This window comes from Leiobunum rupestre, chromosome 2 (genome assembly GCF_980474605.1).
Source record: "Leiobunum rupestre chromosome 2, qqLeiRupe1.1.hap1, whole genome shotgun sequence".
Lineage (NCBI taxonomy): Eukaryota > Metazoa > Arthropoda > Arachnida > Opiliones > Sclerosomatidae > Leiobunum > Leiobunum rupestre.
In genome coordinates this window covers 22077289-22096871 of record NC_143385.1, presented here as the reverse complement: position 1 = coordinate 22096871, position 19583 = coordinate 22077289, and the positions used below count along the sequence as shown (strand labels likewise).

The following is a 19583-nucleotide window of genomic DNA, read 5'->3' as shown; positions in this document are numbered from 1 at the left end:
CATAAATCTAACTCTAAAACCCATACGATCTGTGAGAAATCTGCTATATCTAAACATGTTTTTCAAAGTAAATATAATATCGAATGCGAAAATATCGAACTTCTAACACAACCACATCACCAAATAAAAAGAGATATAAGTGAAGCTATAGAAATTCAAAAACATATTTTCAAAAAAACCACCCTTAATGAAAACGCAAGCTTTTTGAGAAAATATTTATATTAAGTACCCTTGATAGAGAAAAGAAGCTTAATGATGACGCTAAATATATTGGTATCACTTATATTAACGGCATCTTCGAAAAACTTAACCAAGTTTAAAAAAAATTTAATTTAAAAATAGGATGACAACCTAGAAACAAACTGGGTAATAAATTTAAAAAAGGTTAAGACAAACTGATAAAAATGCAAAAAAAACGATATGTATCGTATTACATGTTCTTGTAATAAGTGTTGTATAGGCCAAACTAAGATAAACTTGTCTAAACGACTATACGTACATAAATCTAACTCTAAAACCCATACGATCTGTGAGAAATCTGCTATATCTAAACATGTTTTTCAAAGTAAATATAATATCGAATGCGAAAATATCGAACTTCTAACACAACCACATCACCAAATAAAAAGAGATATAAGTGAAGCTATAGAAATTCAAAAACATATTTTCAAAAAAACCACCCTTAATGAAAACGCAAGCTTTTTGAGAAAATATTTATATTAAGTACCCTTGATAGAGAAAAGAAGCTTAATGATGACGCTAAATATATTGGTATCACTTATATTAACGGCATCTTCGAAAAACTTAACCAAGTTTTAAAAAAATTTAATTTAAAAATAGGATGACAACCTAGAAACAAACTGGGTAATAAATTTAAAAAAGGTTAAGACAAACTGATAAAAATGCAAAAAAAAACGATATGTATCGTATTACATGTTCTTGTAATAAGTGTTGTATAGGCCAAACTAAGATAAACTTGTCTAAACGACTATACGTACATAAATCTAACTCTAAAACCCATACGATCTGTGAGAAATCTGCTATATCTAAACATGTTTTTCAAAGTAAATATAATATCGAATGCGAAAATATCGAACTTCTAACACAACCACATCACCAAATAAAAAGAGATATAAGTGAAGCTATAGAAATTCAAAAACATATTTTCAAAAAAACCACCCTTAATGAAAACGCAAGCTTTTTGAGAAAATATTTATATTAAGTACCCTTGATAGAGAAAAGAAGCTTAATGATGACGCTAAATATATTGGTATCACTTATATTAACGGCATCTTCGAAAAACTTAACCAAGTTTTAAAAAAATTTAATTTAAAAATAGGATGACAACCTAGAAACAAACTGGGTAATAAATTTAAAAAAGGTTAAGACAAACTGATAAAAATGCAAAAAAAACCGATATGTATCGTATTACATGTTCTTGTAATAAGTGTTGTATAGGCCAAACTAAGATAAACTTGTCTAAACGACTATACGTACATAAATCTAACTCTAAAACCCATACGATCTGTGAGAAATCTGCTATATCTAAACATGTTTTTCAAAGTAAATATAATATCGAATGCGAAAATATCGAACTTCTAACACAACCACATCACCAAATAAAAAGAGATATAAGTGAAGCTATAGAAATTCAAAAACATATTTTCAAAAAACCACCCTTAATGAAAACGCAGGCAGTCTTTATAGCACCATCTGGGATTTTTCTCTCATTGATCAATACTTAATACTTAATATGACATGATCCAAAAATAGGCATACTATTAAAACAAACTTATATAATTAAAAACGCTTATATTATATTTAAATATCTTAAATTTGGTTACGATTTTACAATATCGATATCTCGCGAAAAGGTCAACAGAAGGCAAGTGGGTTTTGTTTTGCATAAATTTAAAAAACATTCTTTTAACCTTTTGTAATCTTGGAATTACCGGATTTTTAGTTTTTTATGTTCGTTGTTTTTAACGGAAATCGACCGAGGTTTGATGTTATCCTCCGTAATTTAGTTGTTCTGCAAAGCGGTTCGAAACATGTTAGAACCCTTGTACCACTAGGTATATTAAAATAATATACGTGTTTATACAAATCTAACGAAGTTAAAAAAATATGTATGCAAATCTAACGAAGTTTTTTCCTTTAAAATTCATATATTACAACTAGCATATAGACTGCAAAACCACACTTTCTTTCAATTATAACCCAAGTTTACTTTGGTATTTAAAAAATATGCAAAATAATTATATAATTAATTTAAAAAATCACAAATAATAATTTATAATATAAGACTCTCTAATAACACTTATTTCCAGAATATGATCATAAACACCCACGAACAAAGATCTGACTGTACTGTTTACAAACATCAGCCAGTTGCACGGTCATATCTAAACGCATTGTCACAAAGCGGCTTTCCCATTAGACTTAGACTAGCCAATGACAACTTGGTCTTTTTCGGATGGTGGCAGAGCTCTACCGAGTTTTCATTGGCTGTTCTCGGGCTAATTGGAGAACCGAATAAAGTGCGTCAAAATCTATAATCATATCTTAGTAAGGCGATCTCAGTATGTTTTATATATTTTAGGGTGTACATTGTAGGTTAATAATTTCAGCTATTGTCAAAGGAGTAAGATAAAATTGAAATGATGGATCAATTAATATGCACATAATTGTTTCTGATCAGTTTTTAAATAGTAATAATTAGTTAAGAAAAGACAAAAGTTAATTTTGCCTTGCTTTTCTATATTTCGATAAATAATATTTGACGAATTACATTGTAAACTTGACGCCTGAAGAGAGGTTTCGACCCGAAAGCTAGCGTTTTTATAAATTTTAACATTAAAATGTTTTAAACCATGAAGTATCCGTCGGGTTTCATTTATAATTTAAGTATAACATCGGGATGGTTATGTCACATTTATAGAAACAAAAATGTGTTCTGTAGTGATCAAGATCAATTATTTGTCGAAGACCCAATTATTACATGATATCTTGAAAATGCATGTCTCTTCTTCTGGTGAATCTTATTTTTAATTATTCTATAGTGTCACAAGTTGCTTCTTCTGTAAATATATCTGGTAAGTTTTCTTACTTCATGTTTATTTTTTCCTTTACAGCTTCTTTCAAAGATGTTCTCATTGGAATCGAACGAAGTTGTTTAAGGCACCCTTTCTCGCTAATGTAAAAATCCCTTCTTTTTCTTTTCATTATTTTGTAAATTGAATAATTGTATTCGTAAATAATAACGGCAAGTCCACTCGAAACGTCCTTCCACTGATCAAAGGGATCGATGAAAGCAAAAATGGACCCCATTTCTTTGGCTCTTTTCCAAACCATGGAATTTAGATATACGGTATCTCGCTAAAAAATTAGGATTTATTGTCCGGGTTATAATCTTTCTTAATTATGAACATTTTTAAAGGGCATATGGTATTCAAAAAAAGTCTTATTGGAAATTGAGAAAACGGTTTGCTTGCTCAACTTGTCACTTTTTGATGTCGTTTTTTCAGTGACAAATTTCTTTTTTTTGGGTCAACGATATTTCTAAGTTTTCGATGACGTTCTACAAGTTTCTAATTCACAACTTTCAAGTAATTATTTTCCGAACAAAAAATACACTGTATAAATTCAGTTGCTAGTGAAACAATATGATTTGGGGAATAGAGTAGCACGTATATTAATTTTTTTTATCAATAACGCGATTAAAAATATTTTATTTTAAGGAAACTAACGTCCCGTATATAAATTCCAACCAAGAAATCTTAATTAATAAATAAATTAATTAATTAAATAAATATATAATTTATTTAAGGTCAATTTTGTCTTAAATTTTCATGGCAAAATATAAACTTGGTTAAATACGTCAAAAATAGCTTTTGCAAAACGAAGAGCATCGTACTGACAGAAATAAGACAAATCGAAAGCTTAACAAAGTTTTTAGACCTCTGAATATATTTATTTTCCCTAATAACTTACTCCAAGTGTCTTTTCGAAGTAAGCTGGAATGTACGGTCGAACATGTTTGTGCTTCAAAATATCTTTTAGTGTTTCAATTTTTCCATTTTTTCCGATATGCGTTAGAAGAGTTATCAAACTCGTCGATATGTGCATAATTATAACAATTGTGCACATCCACCAGACGCCTATTAAAACTCTACTAGCACCACTTTGAGATAGACGGTATGCGGGCACTGCTGCATGTAAAAGAAAAAGTGCATGAAATAAGTCGCCATCTAACGACAATCGGAAATGAATTTTGCGGGGAGCTCTTCATTGTTAATATAAAGTTTTTGACCTTTAATTATAGTTGCATTGTTTTCTTTTCACGTTTTATGGTTTCTCATAACCCACGTTCACACTAGACTCTTTAAACGGTATGAATAGGCGTATGACAAATACTTTTGACCCCAAAGTTTTACATTTTGATCTTTCGAAACCGTCTTTAAACGTTTCCTTAGTGTTTAGTGTCAACGCTGCTATTGCGTCTCAATTTTATTTATGCTCAAATGTTTTAATAAATGATAACTTAAATTTACGGAGATAACAGTTAAAAGTGTAACAGAGTTACTGTATTCATTTATTTATGCCTCGTTTAAGTATGAATCTTGTCTATATCAGAATTTAACTTCAATATTTTTTAACCAGAGTCTCCAAAGAATAACATAATTGACACATTTATAAAAAATGTCGTATTAAACACTTAGCTTATCAGAAGTCGGCCAAAACGACCAATTCAGATATCTTAACGCTACCCTAGCAGCACAAGGCAGTCGGATTAGAGTCGGGTAAGAGTCGTGTAGTTGGGTACGCGATGGAGGCGGTTTTCAGTTGTAGTGCGACTAATACCCAACTTATAAAAAAAACCGAAGTCGTATTACCAACCAGAAAGCGTGTACTTTCCCGACTGTAGGTTATCTAATTTACTAATTAAATTAATCGAGATTAATTGAAAGTAGTTTTATATTATTTAATAAATAAAAAATGAATGTTAATGCTGCTTGAAACATTTAAATAATTTTAAATAATATATTTTTAATTATACCGACTTTTCCCCGACCATAAATTCATATACAATTATTGGGAGTGCTCGATTTGTAGTTGGGGATGAGTCGTTGAGTTGGTTCTCTGTCGTATTTTATTCGGATAGCCCCTTTTTTAATTTCCCTAAAACATTTTGGTTTTATAAACGCTCAATATATTTAATCTAAAACATGACGTACTTCTACTTGACTTTATTACAGATAATTACATTAGTTTTTCGACTTGAGAACATATCTACAATTTCCCCAACTTTAACCCGACTGTAAAATCACCCACTCTACGTACGTTGTACGTATGAAAATAAGACTCTATATTGGGTGGTTATAATTACCACCGATAGGTGGTACTTCGATAAAACATACTGAGTTTATAAATTTTAAATTAATATGGTAAAATAATTCGTTAGTAATTTATAAGAATTATACTTTCGAAATAATTTATTTAGTTATTAAAGTTTGAAATATCTCATAATATAAAAAAAAAACTTAAAAACCATATTCGGAAGAAGGCGCGACGGTAGAATTTTTAAAAGTAGTAGGGATTCCTCCCACCCCACTTCCTCGGAACGTCCTTTCGCCGGAATTTTTTCTTTGTAACGGGTTACATTACCCCACTGACTCACTTTCACATTCGAACACCGTGGGAACTAGGTCATTTTTTTTTCTCGTTGGCGAAAACAATAAAAAAAATTTTTCCTTGTTATTCAACGATGGATTTCATGTTTTTGGACGCTTAACAATCAGGTAAATTATAATTCCTTTTGTAATTTTAATATAAGGTTTAAATATTTCATGGGTTAGAATTAAACAATTAAATTATTCATTATCGAAATGAAAAGTAGTTTCCAGCGGCCGCTGCCGAAAGGGCCGGCAAAGACTGCGTTAGGCTGGTTAGGCTTAGTGAGATATTGTATTTAAACTGTCTTTAACGAAAACGTAATACATAGTTTGCACCGAAGGGAGGGGCCTATGGTCTCCAAGGAAACTGGGAGGGCGATCAAAAATTCAAAACATTTCGCGCGTAGCTACTAAATAGGTAGCCATTTTGTTGGTAATCTCGTCAAAGCGACAAAACTAATTAGATTTATGCTTTAAAATTTTAAATGGATCCTAAACAAAGTCAGATAAGATTCTAAGGCCGGGTTATTTAAATAAAATATCAAATTACGACAGAAATATCTACGAAAAGAAGTTGGCAAAGCTTATCAAAGTTAGGCCTTTGCGGTCATCCTTTCTACAATTACCTTCGCTATCGAATAAAATAAACAATTTTCGCTCTCCCTTGGTAATTGAACTACTCGAACAATTTTTAACCAGGCAGATAACCATTTTTAACGTGAAACTAATTTTTTAATCATTTGAAAATAATTAAAATCCGCAAACAGACGATTGAAACTGTTAACCCCCCCGTTTTACTAAGAAATCTACACCGGCAAAATGGCGGCATAGAATCGTTCATTCTAGCTCAAATTAAATATTTATTCTTGGTTCTTATATCTATACTTGGAACTGCGTCATTGATGACGTAGGGATGCAAACTATGTATACGTACAGTGAATTTTTGTTAATGATAATTAATTACTTTAAAGATTTGAAAGAGTTTATTTAATGTTCATTTTAATTAGAATCTAAGGTTTTTTGTATATAAACACGTGTAGTTTCTCTACGGCCAAATTTATAGGGCTCGACCTCGTGTAAACGAGAACGAAAGTTAGCTGTGGTCGTGCAGAGGAGAGAAGTCGATGGTTGGGAATACCAAGAAAACAGAAATGGGTGGGCGAAAGAAATACCCGCGGGCTATCTTCCTCTCCCTTTCTGGCATCGGCTCTCTAGTTCAGCCTCGATTCTTCCACCTGAAATTCCAATGCATACTGGGTAATTTTGTTAGGGCGCGCTATTTAAAAGTAGAAATATGAATTTTTATCCAACGCAAACGTACATTTTATTTTAAGAACAAGAATGTAATTAAAAAATGTTTCTGAGAATTAAAATTTATAATAAAGCCTTTTTATTTTTTTTTAATTTTCCTGATATTTTGATTATAGATTTTAGACTGGTTTTCTACATCTGCTGTGGTTTCAATTTAAACAAGGGTGCGTGAATTTGTCTATTTTTTAAGGTATTTAATAATTTAAAAATAATTAGTAACCCTTAAATTAAATTTATTTCAAATTCACATTTTCTCAAAATATTTTTATAGCAAATTCTAAATTGAATAAAATGGGCGACTGCCAGGAAAATTCTGAACCTGATGGTTTGAGTACAAGGCATTTACGTAGAAAAAGGGCAAAATACATCCAAGAAATGATAGATAAGGCTTTAGTTTGTAACAACGACAGTAACTTAGAAGATAATCAACATGACTTAAGCCAAACCGAGCCGTCGGAGGCCTGCGGAGGGTTAGGATATGCAAACAATTTTGAGAAAACACATTACTTTGATGAGGAAGCGAATAATTTGGACGCTATTTCTGAATTGTCTAGTGAAAGCTTCGATAAATTTGCTGATTTTTCTTCGGATTGTTATAGCAGTAGCAGTAATTCTTGCAATAATTCTGATATATGTGAAGACATTATAAATTGGGCACTGACATATCGTCTTGACACAATTAGGTTGAATAGTCTATTAGCTATTTTAAGATCCCATGGACATGTTGAGCTTCCTAAAGATTCCCGTACGCTTTTGGATACTCAAAGGCAAACTACTGATATAGTCCAAATCAGTGGTGGGGCATATTGGCATATCGGGTTCAAACAGGGGATCACTGACTTTTTAATTTCTAATCCTAACTATAACTATCCCCTATCATTTGCTATAAATATTGATGGGGTACCCTTGTTCAAAAGCTCTAACAAAACTTTTTGGCCAATTTTATCAGCAGTTTATAACTTTAGAGACGGTATAGTAAGTGATGTTTTCCCAGTAGGGATATTTTGTGGAAATTGCAAACCTGGTTCTCTGGTAGAATATTTAAATCCATTAGTGGAAGAATTAAAAATACCTAATGAAAGGGGATTTGACTATGACAGTCAAACGTTTGAATGCCTACTAAATGGTCCTTTTATTCTTGATACACCAGCCAGGTCCTTCGTAAAGAATTCCAAAGGTCATACAGGGTTTTACTCATGTGATAAGTGTACGATTAAGGGTATTAGAAGCAACAACCGTACTATATTTTTAACAGACAGTGTCAATGAGCATTTTATATCTTTGCGTACGAATGAATCTTTTCGCAAAGAAGAGAACGAAGAGCACCATTTGGTGGGGCCGCATACTCCTTTAGAACGATTAAACATGGATTTAGTAAGACAATTTCCTCTTGACTACATGCACCTTATTTGCTTAGGGGTTATGCGAAGGATGTTAACTTTTATGGTTAAAAAGGGAAAGTACATTGTCCGTTTAAGCAGTCAGATGGTAATAGCTTTATCTACTAAGATTAATTTATGCAAAAGGTATATTCCCAGTGAATTTGCACGAAAGCCAAGGGCTTTAAGATATATTGACAGATGGAAAGCTACAGAGTTTAGGCAGTTTCTATTGTACACTGGCCCTATCGTAGGCGAAGGTATATTCCAAGATTGCGTTTTAAAACACTTAAGAATTCTTTCTTGCGCTGTTTACATTTTAGCATCTCCAAATGTAATTGAAAATTATTGTGATTATGCTGGAGAATTGTTAAAAACGTTTGTTTCTTCTAGTTCAGATTTTTACGGGCCCGATTTTGTAGTACTAAATGTCCATTCTTTAACCCATTTATCGTCTGATGTCAAAATGTTCGGACCATTAGACTCTTTTAGCGCTTTTCCTTTCGAAAATTATCTTCAATTGCTTAAGAAACTCGTGTGCTCCCCAAACAAACCATTAGAACAAATTCAGAAGCGATTGAGTGAAAACGTTGCTCTGGTTAAAAACTGTAAAATAAGCCAAACAGTACTTAAGCAAGAGTTTAAAAATCAAAGTCCTCTTGTACCGATAAATGCGAGGTCGTTTAAAAAAATTATAACTCCAAAGTTTATTGTATCAGTTCATGTTAGAGATAGTTGTTTCAAACTAAAATCTGGGGAGGTTATTAAAGTTTGCCACATTTATCAAACGCCTGAAAGCCAAATAACTATCATTGCAAATTCTTGTACATTTTATAAAGATATTTTTGATTATCCTATGAAATCATCATTGTTGGGAATATTTATGGCTAAGGTTTCGAAAAGTACAAAAAGTTATTCTCTTTCTGAGTTAGATCGTAAATGTTTCTTTTACCCAATTAATGAGGATTCACTTTTTGCCAAAATAATACCGCTTTTACATGGTTCTGGGAGAATCAAGGAATTTTAATTGTAAATGATGGTTCAGAATTTTGGGAAAGCTATAGCTGCTAATCAAAGTTTAATTGCTTGATTTTTTTAAATGTTTGAAAAATAAAATAATTTGAAGGTCTAATAATCAATTAAATCTACCAGATGTTTAACATAAAAATTTCCTTGTTTTATTAAAATTATTTACATGTTAAATTCGACTGTTCTTTACTAATTTAATATAAAATTGCCTATAGAATGATTTGAGAAACTATAATTTTTTTTCAGATGTTCGTCCTTTTTAGTTTCGAAAATGAAGGAACTGTGGCAGTTATTCCACAAACTTGGTGCCCAAGCGATTCTACATGTTACTGGCCACCCCCAAACTTGCAGAATAAAATTAATAGCCTTGTTTCTAAATGTACTCCATGTGATCCTCACTCATGGACTTTACACACGGGAAAATCCTTGCATAAGACAAGTAAATAAATTTGTTGCTGTTTTGAAATGGTCTCAATTGTCTAAAACGATTTTTTTTCAGAATCTTACAGTAAAGCTAGAGAGCTCTTAAGTAAAGCCGAAATGACTTCTGATCTAGCCAGTGAAGTTGAAACTATGGAGAAAGGGCATCAACGACGCGTGAAAAACAAAAAAAAGTACGCAAGACCTCAGAGTGATGAAGCTGGTATGTATCTAATCTTATGGCTGTACACTATTATTTCATAAATTAAATTTGAAACAAATTTCTCTTTCTAGATGACGAAGAAATTAGGTTAAGAAAACCTCCCCAAAAGAAATCTTTAGCAACTGGCAATAATGTGAAAAAAAGTAGAAAAGACAGAAATATTAAACTCCCCACACCACCACCATTTCCAAATGACCTTAGCATATCAACAGCAAGTACTTCATTTGGGAGTAAACAAATAGACGATAGGTCGCTTGAAAGTGATGATAAAGGATACGATAATCATTTAAATGGGCTTTGTAGGTCACGTGATCGTGAAAAGTCATTTACTAGTAGCCGCGAGCGTGAAAAGTCGATTAATAGTCTCAACCATGAAATGTCATTTAGGTGTAGCCCTGGCCGTGATCGTGAAATGTCATTTGATAACCGTAACCGAGAAAATACATTTAATAGTAGCATCGATCGCGAAAAGTCTATTAGCAGTAGCCTTAACCACGAACTGTCATTTCTTAGAAGCCCAACTCGTGATTGTGAAATGCCATTTCAAAGCCTCAACCGTAAAAAGTCTTTCAATAATAGTCTCAATCTTGAAAAGTCGATTAATAGTAGCCCCGACCAGGCAATGCCATTTAGGAGTTATAGTCCTGGCTGTGGTCGTGAAAAGATGTTTAATATCCGCAACTGTGAAAAGACATTTAATAACAGTTTTAATCGTGAAATGTCGGTTAATGGTAGACTCTTTCGTGAAAGGTCATTTAGTGGTAACAAAGAACGTGATTCGTCAATTAGGAACCTAAATGAGTTTATTTATGAAAATGACAGTGATAGATATCCTGATAGACCTTATTGTGAGTATTAATAGTGTGTTAAATATTTACCAAAATTTTTTTCTACATATGGCTTTATGGTATTACAGCACCGGAGCGATCAACGAGACAAAGCAACGGGATCGAGCCAGAGTTCGTTAGGAATTGCATAAAAAATGCCACTTTGCAAGGTAAATAGATAAAAATTATTTTTGGTTTTTATTCATAATCTTCATCTAATATTTGTATATATCAAATCAGTTTCACAATCACCCGGAGCTGTGGGTACTAGAAAAAACCAAAGGGACATCATTGAAGGTATTAATATAAATATATACAATATGTGTGTGTGTGTGTGTGTGTGTGTGTGTACATGTTTAAACTTTTAATTAATATATTGATCTGGTGTCATAGATGTTAACCAAAGAAATTTTCAAAAGACCGTATTTTTGATGTTCTCGAGCCTTAATTCCAAAATTGAAGATATATTAGCGAATCAAAAGAAATCACAAGGGGCGGCTTATATTGATCTGTGTGAAATATAAGGTTTCCCCCAGCTTCCTTTGCAATCGATAGAAGATGTACAATGTTTAGAACAATTATTGAAGAATGACGCTACTATGAAAAAAGTGGTAAATAATCTTAATATTCTATTATTCTACTATTGTAGCTATTATAATAGTATCTGAAAATATTTTCCCAGATAGAAAAATTATCAACTTACGGAGGAAAGCGTATTAAAGATACTTGTCGGATTTTACTAAAAAAATTGTTTACGCATGAATTAATTTTAAACTACAACTGGATTGGTGCCAATGGAAATAATTCATTTAAAGATTTAAAAGTTAAAAAGTCATTATTGGTAAGAAAAGCTTAGTTATTGCTTGTCGATTGTAACGCCAATATTAGTAGCTCTATATGCTAACGTTTCTATAATTTATTTTATTTGCAGAAGCTGTCAAAGAAAACATGAAAGGAGCGAAGGACTTCGACATTGAAACCGTAATAAAGAATTGGATAAAATACGCCCCAGACCGTGAAGGAGGAAGAGAGAAACGGAAGAAACCTATGCAGAACAAGGATAATTAACTGTCTCTAATCATATTAATTCTGTTTTGTATCAAATAAAAATGATGAAATTTCATTAGTGCTTCTATTTTTTGTTTATGGAGACACATAATTAGTTTGGTTAGGGGGTTTAGTTCCGATAAATTGTAGTTGGGAATCGGTTGGTTATATGGGTGGTTGATTAAAAACCGTTGCTTTTCCATCTGTTGGCCTACAGTAAATTGGAGAGTATTTTTCACCGAGATCTCATTCTCAACTGTTGGCCAACATTGCTTTTTTTGGAAAATTTAAAAAAATAATTATTTTACAGTTGGCAACTTACCAACATTGCAGACAAAATTACTATTATCCATAAATAAAATCAGTAGTTGGCCATCAGCTGGTTTTAAAAAATTTTACTTCGATCACCCAACCGAAAAACTGCAGATGGCCATTAGGACATTTCGACTCGAAAATCAGGGTTACCCCACCAAAGTTGGCCAACTGCAAAACCACTGCAGTTGGGCCAGTGACATTGTGCTACTAGGGTAGCTTCGACTTTAAGAAACTTTTTACTTATTGTGAAAATTCTATATATTAAGACATAATTACAAAGTGAATATTAGTCAAGACTAATAACTGAAGGTACATGACCTTTGGCCCTCCGAATCGTGTGGTTATTTGTAGCATTGTTTTTTTTAATTATCCCGAACCAAAATCTGGGCTACGTTACTGTATATGACCCACATTAGACGGCATTCTTTAGAGATTTCATCTAAATATATTTTACTTATTTGTTAAATTCAGTTTTTTGACTTAATAAGTTAAATGCTGTCCTTTGAAATAAATCTTAGCAAAATATAATTTTCGTAAAATTTTGTGAAAGATTTGGGCTCGACTACTTTTGATATGAAGATATAAATCGTAGGAAATGAATGGACTTATTTGTGAAAGATTTGGGCAAATGATTATGGTTATTTAACATAAATTTCTATGAAATTGACACTTTTCATTAACCCTAAAAACTTACCTTTAGATAATGTCATAGCCAAAAATATAAACAAATGATTTTTAAAGCTGATTCTATTTTGAGCTATTGAGATTGGATTTTTGTAAGCTATAGATTTTTCAAACATATAAGATACAAAAGACGATATAGATAAAAGTCCAATAAGAAGAATTATAACCTGTAAATAAAAACGTTTTTAGAAACCAGAAATATTTTACTTGGAATCTCGCGGAACGAATAAGCGACTAAACATAAATCCATTCACATCCGCATGATAGCCTTTTTCCATGAGCCATAAAACACTAACAAAAGTCTTAAGGAATTCATGCCTAAAACTGTTTTAAGTATTTGTTCGTTATTCTCGCAATTTTCTTACTATTAGACTTGAAATACTTAGAATAGAGCCAAGGTCAAATTTAAAGACTAATTGCTTTCCAGAGATGATATGATAATTCAATTCCATAACAAAATTGGTAAACGTCCAAAGTGTGGAATCAAGAGACGTAAGCCCACAAGGAAAGGCCAGCACATCCACAGTCTGAAAATGTATGAACGTTTATCACTTTGGTTAGTCAAAAGCGTTGGTCAAAAGCGAAGATATTTTTAATTCTTAATTACATTTAATTGTCTATATATTTGATTAGACCAATCTGACATAAATTGAACTTTAATATGGGTCTTTTTCGAAATAATAAGCATCTTGAAATGTGTGATTAGACAAAGCCTTTTATAATACGATATTTTTTTGGCTGGCTCATATTTGTTATCAATAGAAAGAATTTGGAGTTTAAACAACGCTTTCAAGTATACAGTAGCTGATTATTGCTCTCGATAAAGCTTAAAAGATAAAGATGCATGGTTACTTTAAAGGTATAGTTCGATATCATGCGCGTTTTTGAGGCAAGTTTTGTATAACATATCGGATGTGTCACCCGCAACCCTAATCTGCCACCTTTCTGGAAGTATTTCAATTAAATCCCTGCTATTGTGACTAAAAGTATAAAATATAAAATTAAACTTACATTTTTAGATGCTTCTTCGTTGTAATTTGTAGATATATTGAATAGAATGGTATTTTTTCTAAAAAAAAAACAATAAAACTATTAATTTTAACCACTAAATTACAGAGATATATATTAAAATTGGCGTTTGGAAAAAGTTTTATTCGAAACTCAAGAAGTCAGTCCTTTCATTCCTAATTATATTCTTTATGGGCCGGTCTTTTTCGTAATTTCGGTGGTCGGAAGCCTTCAGCTTTCTGATAGTGTATAGTTTATTTTTCTCGGTTAATTTGTTGCTTATTTCTATTATAATTATTGTATTTGTTTTTCGTCGTATGGTTAGGCCTTGGCCACTTTTCGTGTTTTATTAAATATTATGGTGCATACGGTCACGCGAGTTAAACTTTCCACCTTATCGGCGTTTTAGATGTAACTAAATCTTCGGTTTCTTCTTCCCCGTGGTGCAACCGGGCACGTGTAGTTCTTTTTCGCGCTTCGGTCTTTTTCGACGAACTAAACAATTTTGAAATGCCTTCGCAAACTATATTAACGGCCTGCTCCAATTGTGGAAAGTCATTCAAGAGCTTAAACGTGCATTTAGGGAAATCGAGCTGTGGTAAAATTCACGCCGCCAATGACGAAACTTCTTCGTCTTCTTTATCCATACCCGCGGACGAGTATGCTGACCCCGTCGGCCTCCTCTCCTATTTAAAATCTACCAGGCGCGTCATTCGTCGTATCCCCAAAGGGGCCCGGAACATGGCTTCTTTGGCTCTGTCCAGTGTCATAAACAAGGTAGTCCGTCATAATTCTTTGGAGTCCTGGCAGGACTTATTACGTTTCGCGACGGCTTGCCTCCAAGTCCCCTTCGTTTCTGAGGGAAAGCCGGTTTCTCTCACTACCTCCGTCAAAGACAACATCAGGAAATTCCAGGAGGGTATGCCCCTCCCGTCCGAAGCTCGTAGATCCACCAAACCAACAAAAGACAGTGCCAAGTATCAGAGCATCGGAAAAATTATTGAAGCTAAGATCGCCGACGGCGACATCACCGGGGCCGTGCGCGTCGTCTGCTCCGAGGACTCTTTCGCGCCCAACGACGCTGCTACTTTAGAATTACTCAAAAGCAAACATCCCTCTGGTGACAATCACCGCATTTATTCTTACGAGCCTGAGGACCGGTCTACTCTCCCTCGTCTTATCGTTTTGGAATCCAATATCCGCACCGCCGTGTTATCGTTCCCTTCTGGCTCGGCCGGCGGCTTGGACTGTTTGAGGCCCCAGCACCTCAAGGACTTGATTGGATCAGGCGCAGGTGCTGCTGGGGATTGTCTGGTCAAATCTCTCACCAACCTTTGTAACCATATGCGCTGTTTTATATGGCGCTTCCCTGTGCGCCCTCAGGAAGAAAGACGGTGGCCTTCGGCCAATAGCCGTGGGAAGTACCATTCTTCGTCTTGTTGCGAAACTCGCTTGCTCACACATTATGCCAACCCTTGGACCCCTTCTTCGTCCAACGCAGTTGGGTTTCGGCACACGCGGTGGGGCAGAAGCCGCAGCTCACGCTGCTCGCCTTTATGTCGCCCATCCCCATCAAGATCTCAAGGTCATGCTCAAAATAGATTTCCTTAATGCCTTTAACATGATCCGGCGCGACCGTCTCCTTGAATACGTTTACAAGGAACTTCCTGATCTGTACCTGTTCTTGCGACAATGCTACTAGGAGCCGTCTCATCTCGTCTATGGGGAATCCCTTATACCCTCTGAGCGCGGCGTTCAACAGGGGGACCCATTAGGCCCAGCTCTCTTCTGTCTCATTGTTCAAAAGGTGGCATCCCGGATGGTTTCAGAGCTCAATATTTGGTATTTGGACGATTCGTCGCTGGGCGACAAGCCTGAGGTTGTCCTTCAAGATCTACTCCTCTTGCAGGAACTCTCCGCAGACATCGGCTTAGAACTCAATCCAGCAAAGTGCGAGCTCCTCATTCTGAATCCGGTAGATTTCGATGACAGCTATTTCAAATCTATGTTCGACGTGGCAGCCCCTGGGATCAAAATTGTTGAAAGATCTAACTACGTCCTTCTGGGCGCACCTCTCTCAGACGAAGCTATATCTGACTGCCTAACTAGTAAAATCAAAGCTCTAAAGATCATGTCTGGGAACCTTGAACAAGTTTCTGCGCATCATGGCTTTTTCCTATTGAAAAATTCCTTGGCTATTCCGAAGCTCTCTTACCTTCTACGTAGCGGCCCGGTATGGCGTGACGAAGAGGGTCTTACCTCATTCGATGATACTCTACGTGGGGCGCTTCAAGATGTAACCAACACGCTAATGGACGAGGGTCCATGGGTACAATCATCACTTCCCGTGGCCAAGGGTGGTCTCGGAATCCGCCATGCCTCCAAACTGTCTCTTCCGGCTTTTCTATCGTCGGTTTCTAGCGTAGCTAGCCTGGTCGGCGATATTCTACCCGACTACATAAACGTCTCCGAAGATCCGGTATTTCGAGAAGCCTCACATCAATGGGAACTTCGCACGGAGGCGCCCCTATTGTCCCCGGACCATTGGAAACATCAGCACACGTGGGACGCCCCGATCATTGACAAATCTCTATCGCTTTTGTCAGAAGGCGCTTCCACCGATCGTGAAAAAGCCCGGCTTATATCGGTAATTACCAAAGAGTCTGGTGCATGGCTAAACGCCCTTCCATCCCCGTACTTGGGCACCCATTTTCGTATTGCCATCGGCCTTCGGTTAGGCGCCCGCATCTGTGTTCCGCACTCTTGCAACTGCGGAATCATGGTTGATTCCTGGGGCACCCACGGACTGAGTTGCAAGAAAAGCTCCGGCCGGCTCTCCCGACACGGTGCCGTCAACGACATCCTGCGACGCGCCTTAGTATCTGCAGGTGTACCGTCTGTTCTCGAGCCACCTGGGTTGTCCCGCGATGACGGAAAACGCCCAGACGGAATGTCCCTTGTTCCATGGTCCGGCGGAAAATCGTTGGTGTGGGATTTCACCTGCACAGACCCTCTAGCGCCTTCGTATTTGTCCTCATCTTCATCAGCCCCTCTCTGGGCCGCTACCCAGGCTGAAAGGAAGAAGCGCGAAAAGTACTCGGGCCTAGAGAATCGTTTCGTGTTTAAGGCTGTGGCTATTGAGACTCTCGGGTCGTTCGGGCGCGAAGGTTTGTCCTTGGTCCATGCCATAGGCCGAAGGATTCGGGAAGTAACGGGAGAACCGCGTTCGCCAGAATATCTGCTGCAACGCATCGCGATCGCGGTCCAACGAGGGAATGCAGCTTCGGTGCTGAACACTTTTCCGCCAGGTTCTTCCTTAGAGGAATGCCTATTCTTCTTATAAATAGTTGTAAATATTTGTTCATAGTTGTATATTCTTATGTAAATAAAACAATAATGATAGAAAGTAAAAGTGACCTGTGTCACCATCCATTTCAACACCTTACGGATTTTATGGCATATGCCATGACTGTTTTTATGATTGCTTTAATAGCAAAAACACAATACGTAAAAGTCGTTGCACCGTCACCAGGACGTTGCCCTTGCGTGCTTAACCAGCAAATACTCTCATGTATTGCTGAGAGTTCGAGAGAAAACGCATCCACCTTACCATTAAAGCGAGTGACTTCGTAATACACTTCTACATCATCCCTGTACACAGCAAATGCCACCCCGGCAACCCTACTGGACAACGAACCGTCATTAAACACCTCTACCCCATAACCATTGGGTAGTGGCTCTTTGATGTTTATAATGCCCCTGACCGCCGGGTGGTCCTCCCACGGGTTGCCTGGGTAGAGGTAGTTACCTTCGCGTAAGTCCACCTCACAATGCTTGCTGTCTTCTCTGAAAGAGAAGTACCTGAAAAAAGCAGCTTCCTAACTCACCACCAGGTCTAACGGTTGTATACCTGCAATTTCCATTAGCGCATCGCTCGAGACAGTCTGGTAGGCACAAGTTATACGAAGGGCAGCAATTCTCTGTAATGAGCTCAACTTGTCTCGGCCATCGAGCCGAAAATACGTTCTAGCGCATGAGCGAGAGATAGCATTTTCAGCCAATAGTGTGTTTCTTTCTTTCCCAGAATGCTTTGCAAACATCCCAAGAACCATTGAAAATTTTCAAACCAATTTATTTAACGGTTTATTTGATACAATGCGATTCTAATATTAGCCATTCTCTTTGAAATGATTTATGGTTGTACATAGGATTTTAACTCAGTAAAACACTTAGGACGTATATTACTTCAGATCACATCAGTTGTTGATAAATAAGTCCAGTTTATGACGTTTATGGGAATATAATTACAGATCTTGCCTGTTATTTGATTTCACTACGTTTATGGCCTAGAGTAATATAGGACGTGACGTTTTTGTTTAAAGAACCTTGTCACTTTTAACCGAACGGTTTTTGGGTGGATTTAAATAACAACGAATAACAAAGAAAAAAATAATGGCAAGTACTATGTCTCAAACGTTTGCTTAAATTTCGTAACCTAAAGATCTATTACACTTACCGGGAACAGTCTTTTCCAAAAAATAGATAGTTGAGTAAATCACCCATGAGGTACGGTGATTCAGGGGTAGACTTTTGAAACCCTGATGTTTGGTTGTTTAAGACAAAAAAGGTTGGAAAGTCCTAGTGTGTTTTAAATAATTTATTAATAAGGTACAATTTAATAACTAAGTATCTCAATAATGGCGGAAAGAAGGTACGATTAAGAAAACTCGAGAAAGGAGTGGAGAGGTCACTGGGCCAATATGTTACCTAACACCATAATCAATCTAAATTATCCATTATTTTTAGTTACAAAATTAAGTAACTTTTAATTCAGAATTAATGTTTTATATAAAAGATATATGTGTTAAACATGAATTCATAATTTTAGATAAATTGGTGCTATTATAATTAAATAGGGCTAATTTTGATTCAATAGTGCTCTCATAATTCCAGTGAGTTTCAGAATTTGTAACAAAATTTATACTTTTTATAAAAAGGTGGAGAGGGAGTGGAAAATGCTGCTTCTGCGTTAGGAAATTGGTGAGGTAATGTCGGTACAGTTAAGCAAAATAAAGGACTATAAATCAGAACCAAATGAGGCTGGGAAGTTCCGCCAACTTATTTAAACAAGATGGCCCAGGCCGAAATATTAGTTCCACTTAAGTATATTAGAGTGGACAACCTATACACCCTTAGAAGACACATTTAGGCAAACGAATACAAAAGCTGTTGAAGCTACGTGATTTCTTATCGCTTGATATATAAATTGCTATCCTAAGTTAAAGAGTAGATGCCGCCCACCCTCAGGATACGCGGCTGGGCAAACCAATGCAAAAGCTGTTGAGGCCATTTCATTTCCTGTCGTTAGATAGACGGAAAGTATCAAAGATGAAATAGGTAAGCAAAACATGACAAAAGTAATTCTTTTAAATTATTGAAATTAGTGGAAATATGATTTAAAGGAAAAGTCCAGGTTGGGTAAAACTTGGGTATATTTGAAATATCATGTTTAAATAAACTAAAAACTATCAGTCGTAAAATTGTATCTTTTTTTAATGACGAGAAATTAATTTTTAAACGAGCCAAATTTACCGCCAAGCGATCTGCCATTTTTTGTTTCGGGTTGACGTTTTAGGACTTTAATCACGCGCTATAACAGGCTTTA

The 19583-nt window shown here is 35.5% G+C and overlaps 1 protein-coding gene across 1 annotated transcript; it reads right to left on the bottom strand.

The window, feature by feature from the left end:
• Positions 1-13160: 13160 nt before the first annotated feature.
• Positions 13161-18572, bottom strand: LOC149956329 (uncharacterized). The gene is made up of 4 exons (XM_090166859.1): positions 18435-18572; positions 13922-13979; positions 13293-13437; positions 13161-13234 (listed from the first exon to the last, which is right to left on the bottom strand). Exons 1-4 carry the CDS (start codon positions 18479-18481, stop codon positions 13161-13163), a joined length of 324 nt encoding a protein of 107 aa, XP_090022985.1. The 5' UTR covers positions 18482-18572.
• Positions 18573-19583: the final 1011 nt, after the last annotated feature.

What these genes read in the sequence shown, in the direction of transcription:
- LOC149956329 (XM_090166859.1), bottom strand. Translation starts at nt 18,481, where the DNA reads ATGGGTGATTTACTCAACTATCTATTTTTTGGAAAAGACTGTTCCCG. An exon ending in TTTGGAAAAGACTGTTCCCG is followed by an intron (nt 13,980 to 18,434) that starts GTAAGTGTAATA and finishes TTTTTTTTTTAG; the next exon opens with AAAAAATACCATTCTATTCA. An exon ending in ACGAAGAAGCATCTAAAAAT is followed by an intron (nt 13,438 to 13,921) that starts GTAAGTTTAATT and finishes ATACATTTTCAG; the next exon opens with ACTGTGGATGTGCTGGCCTT.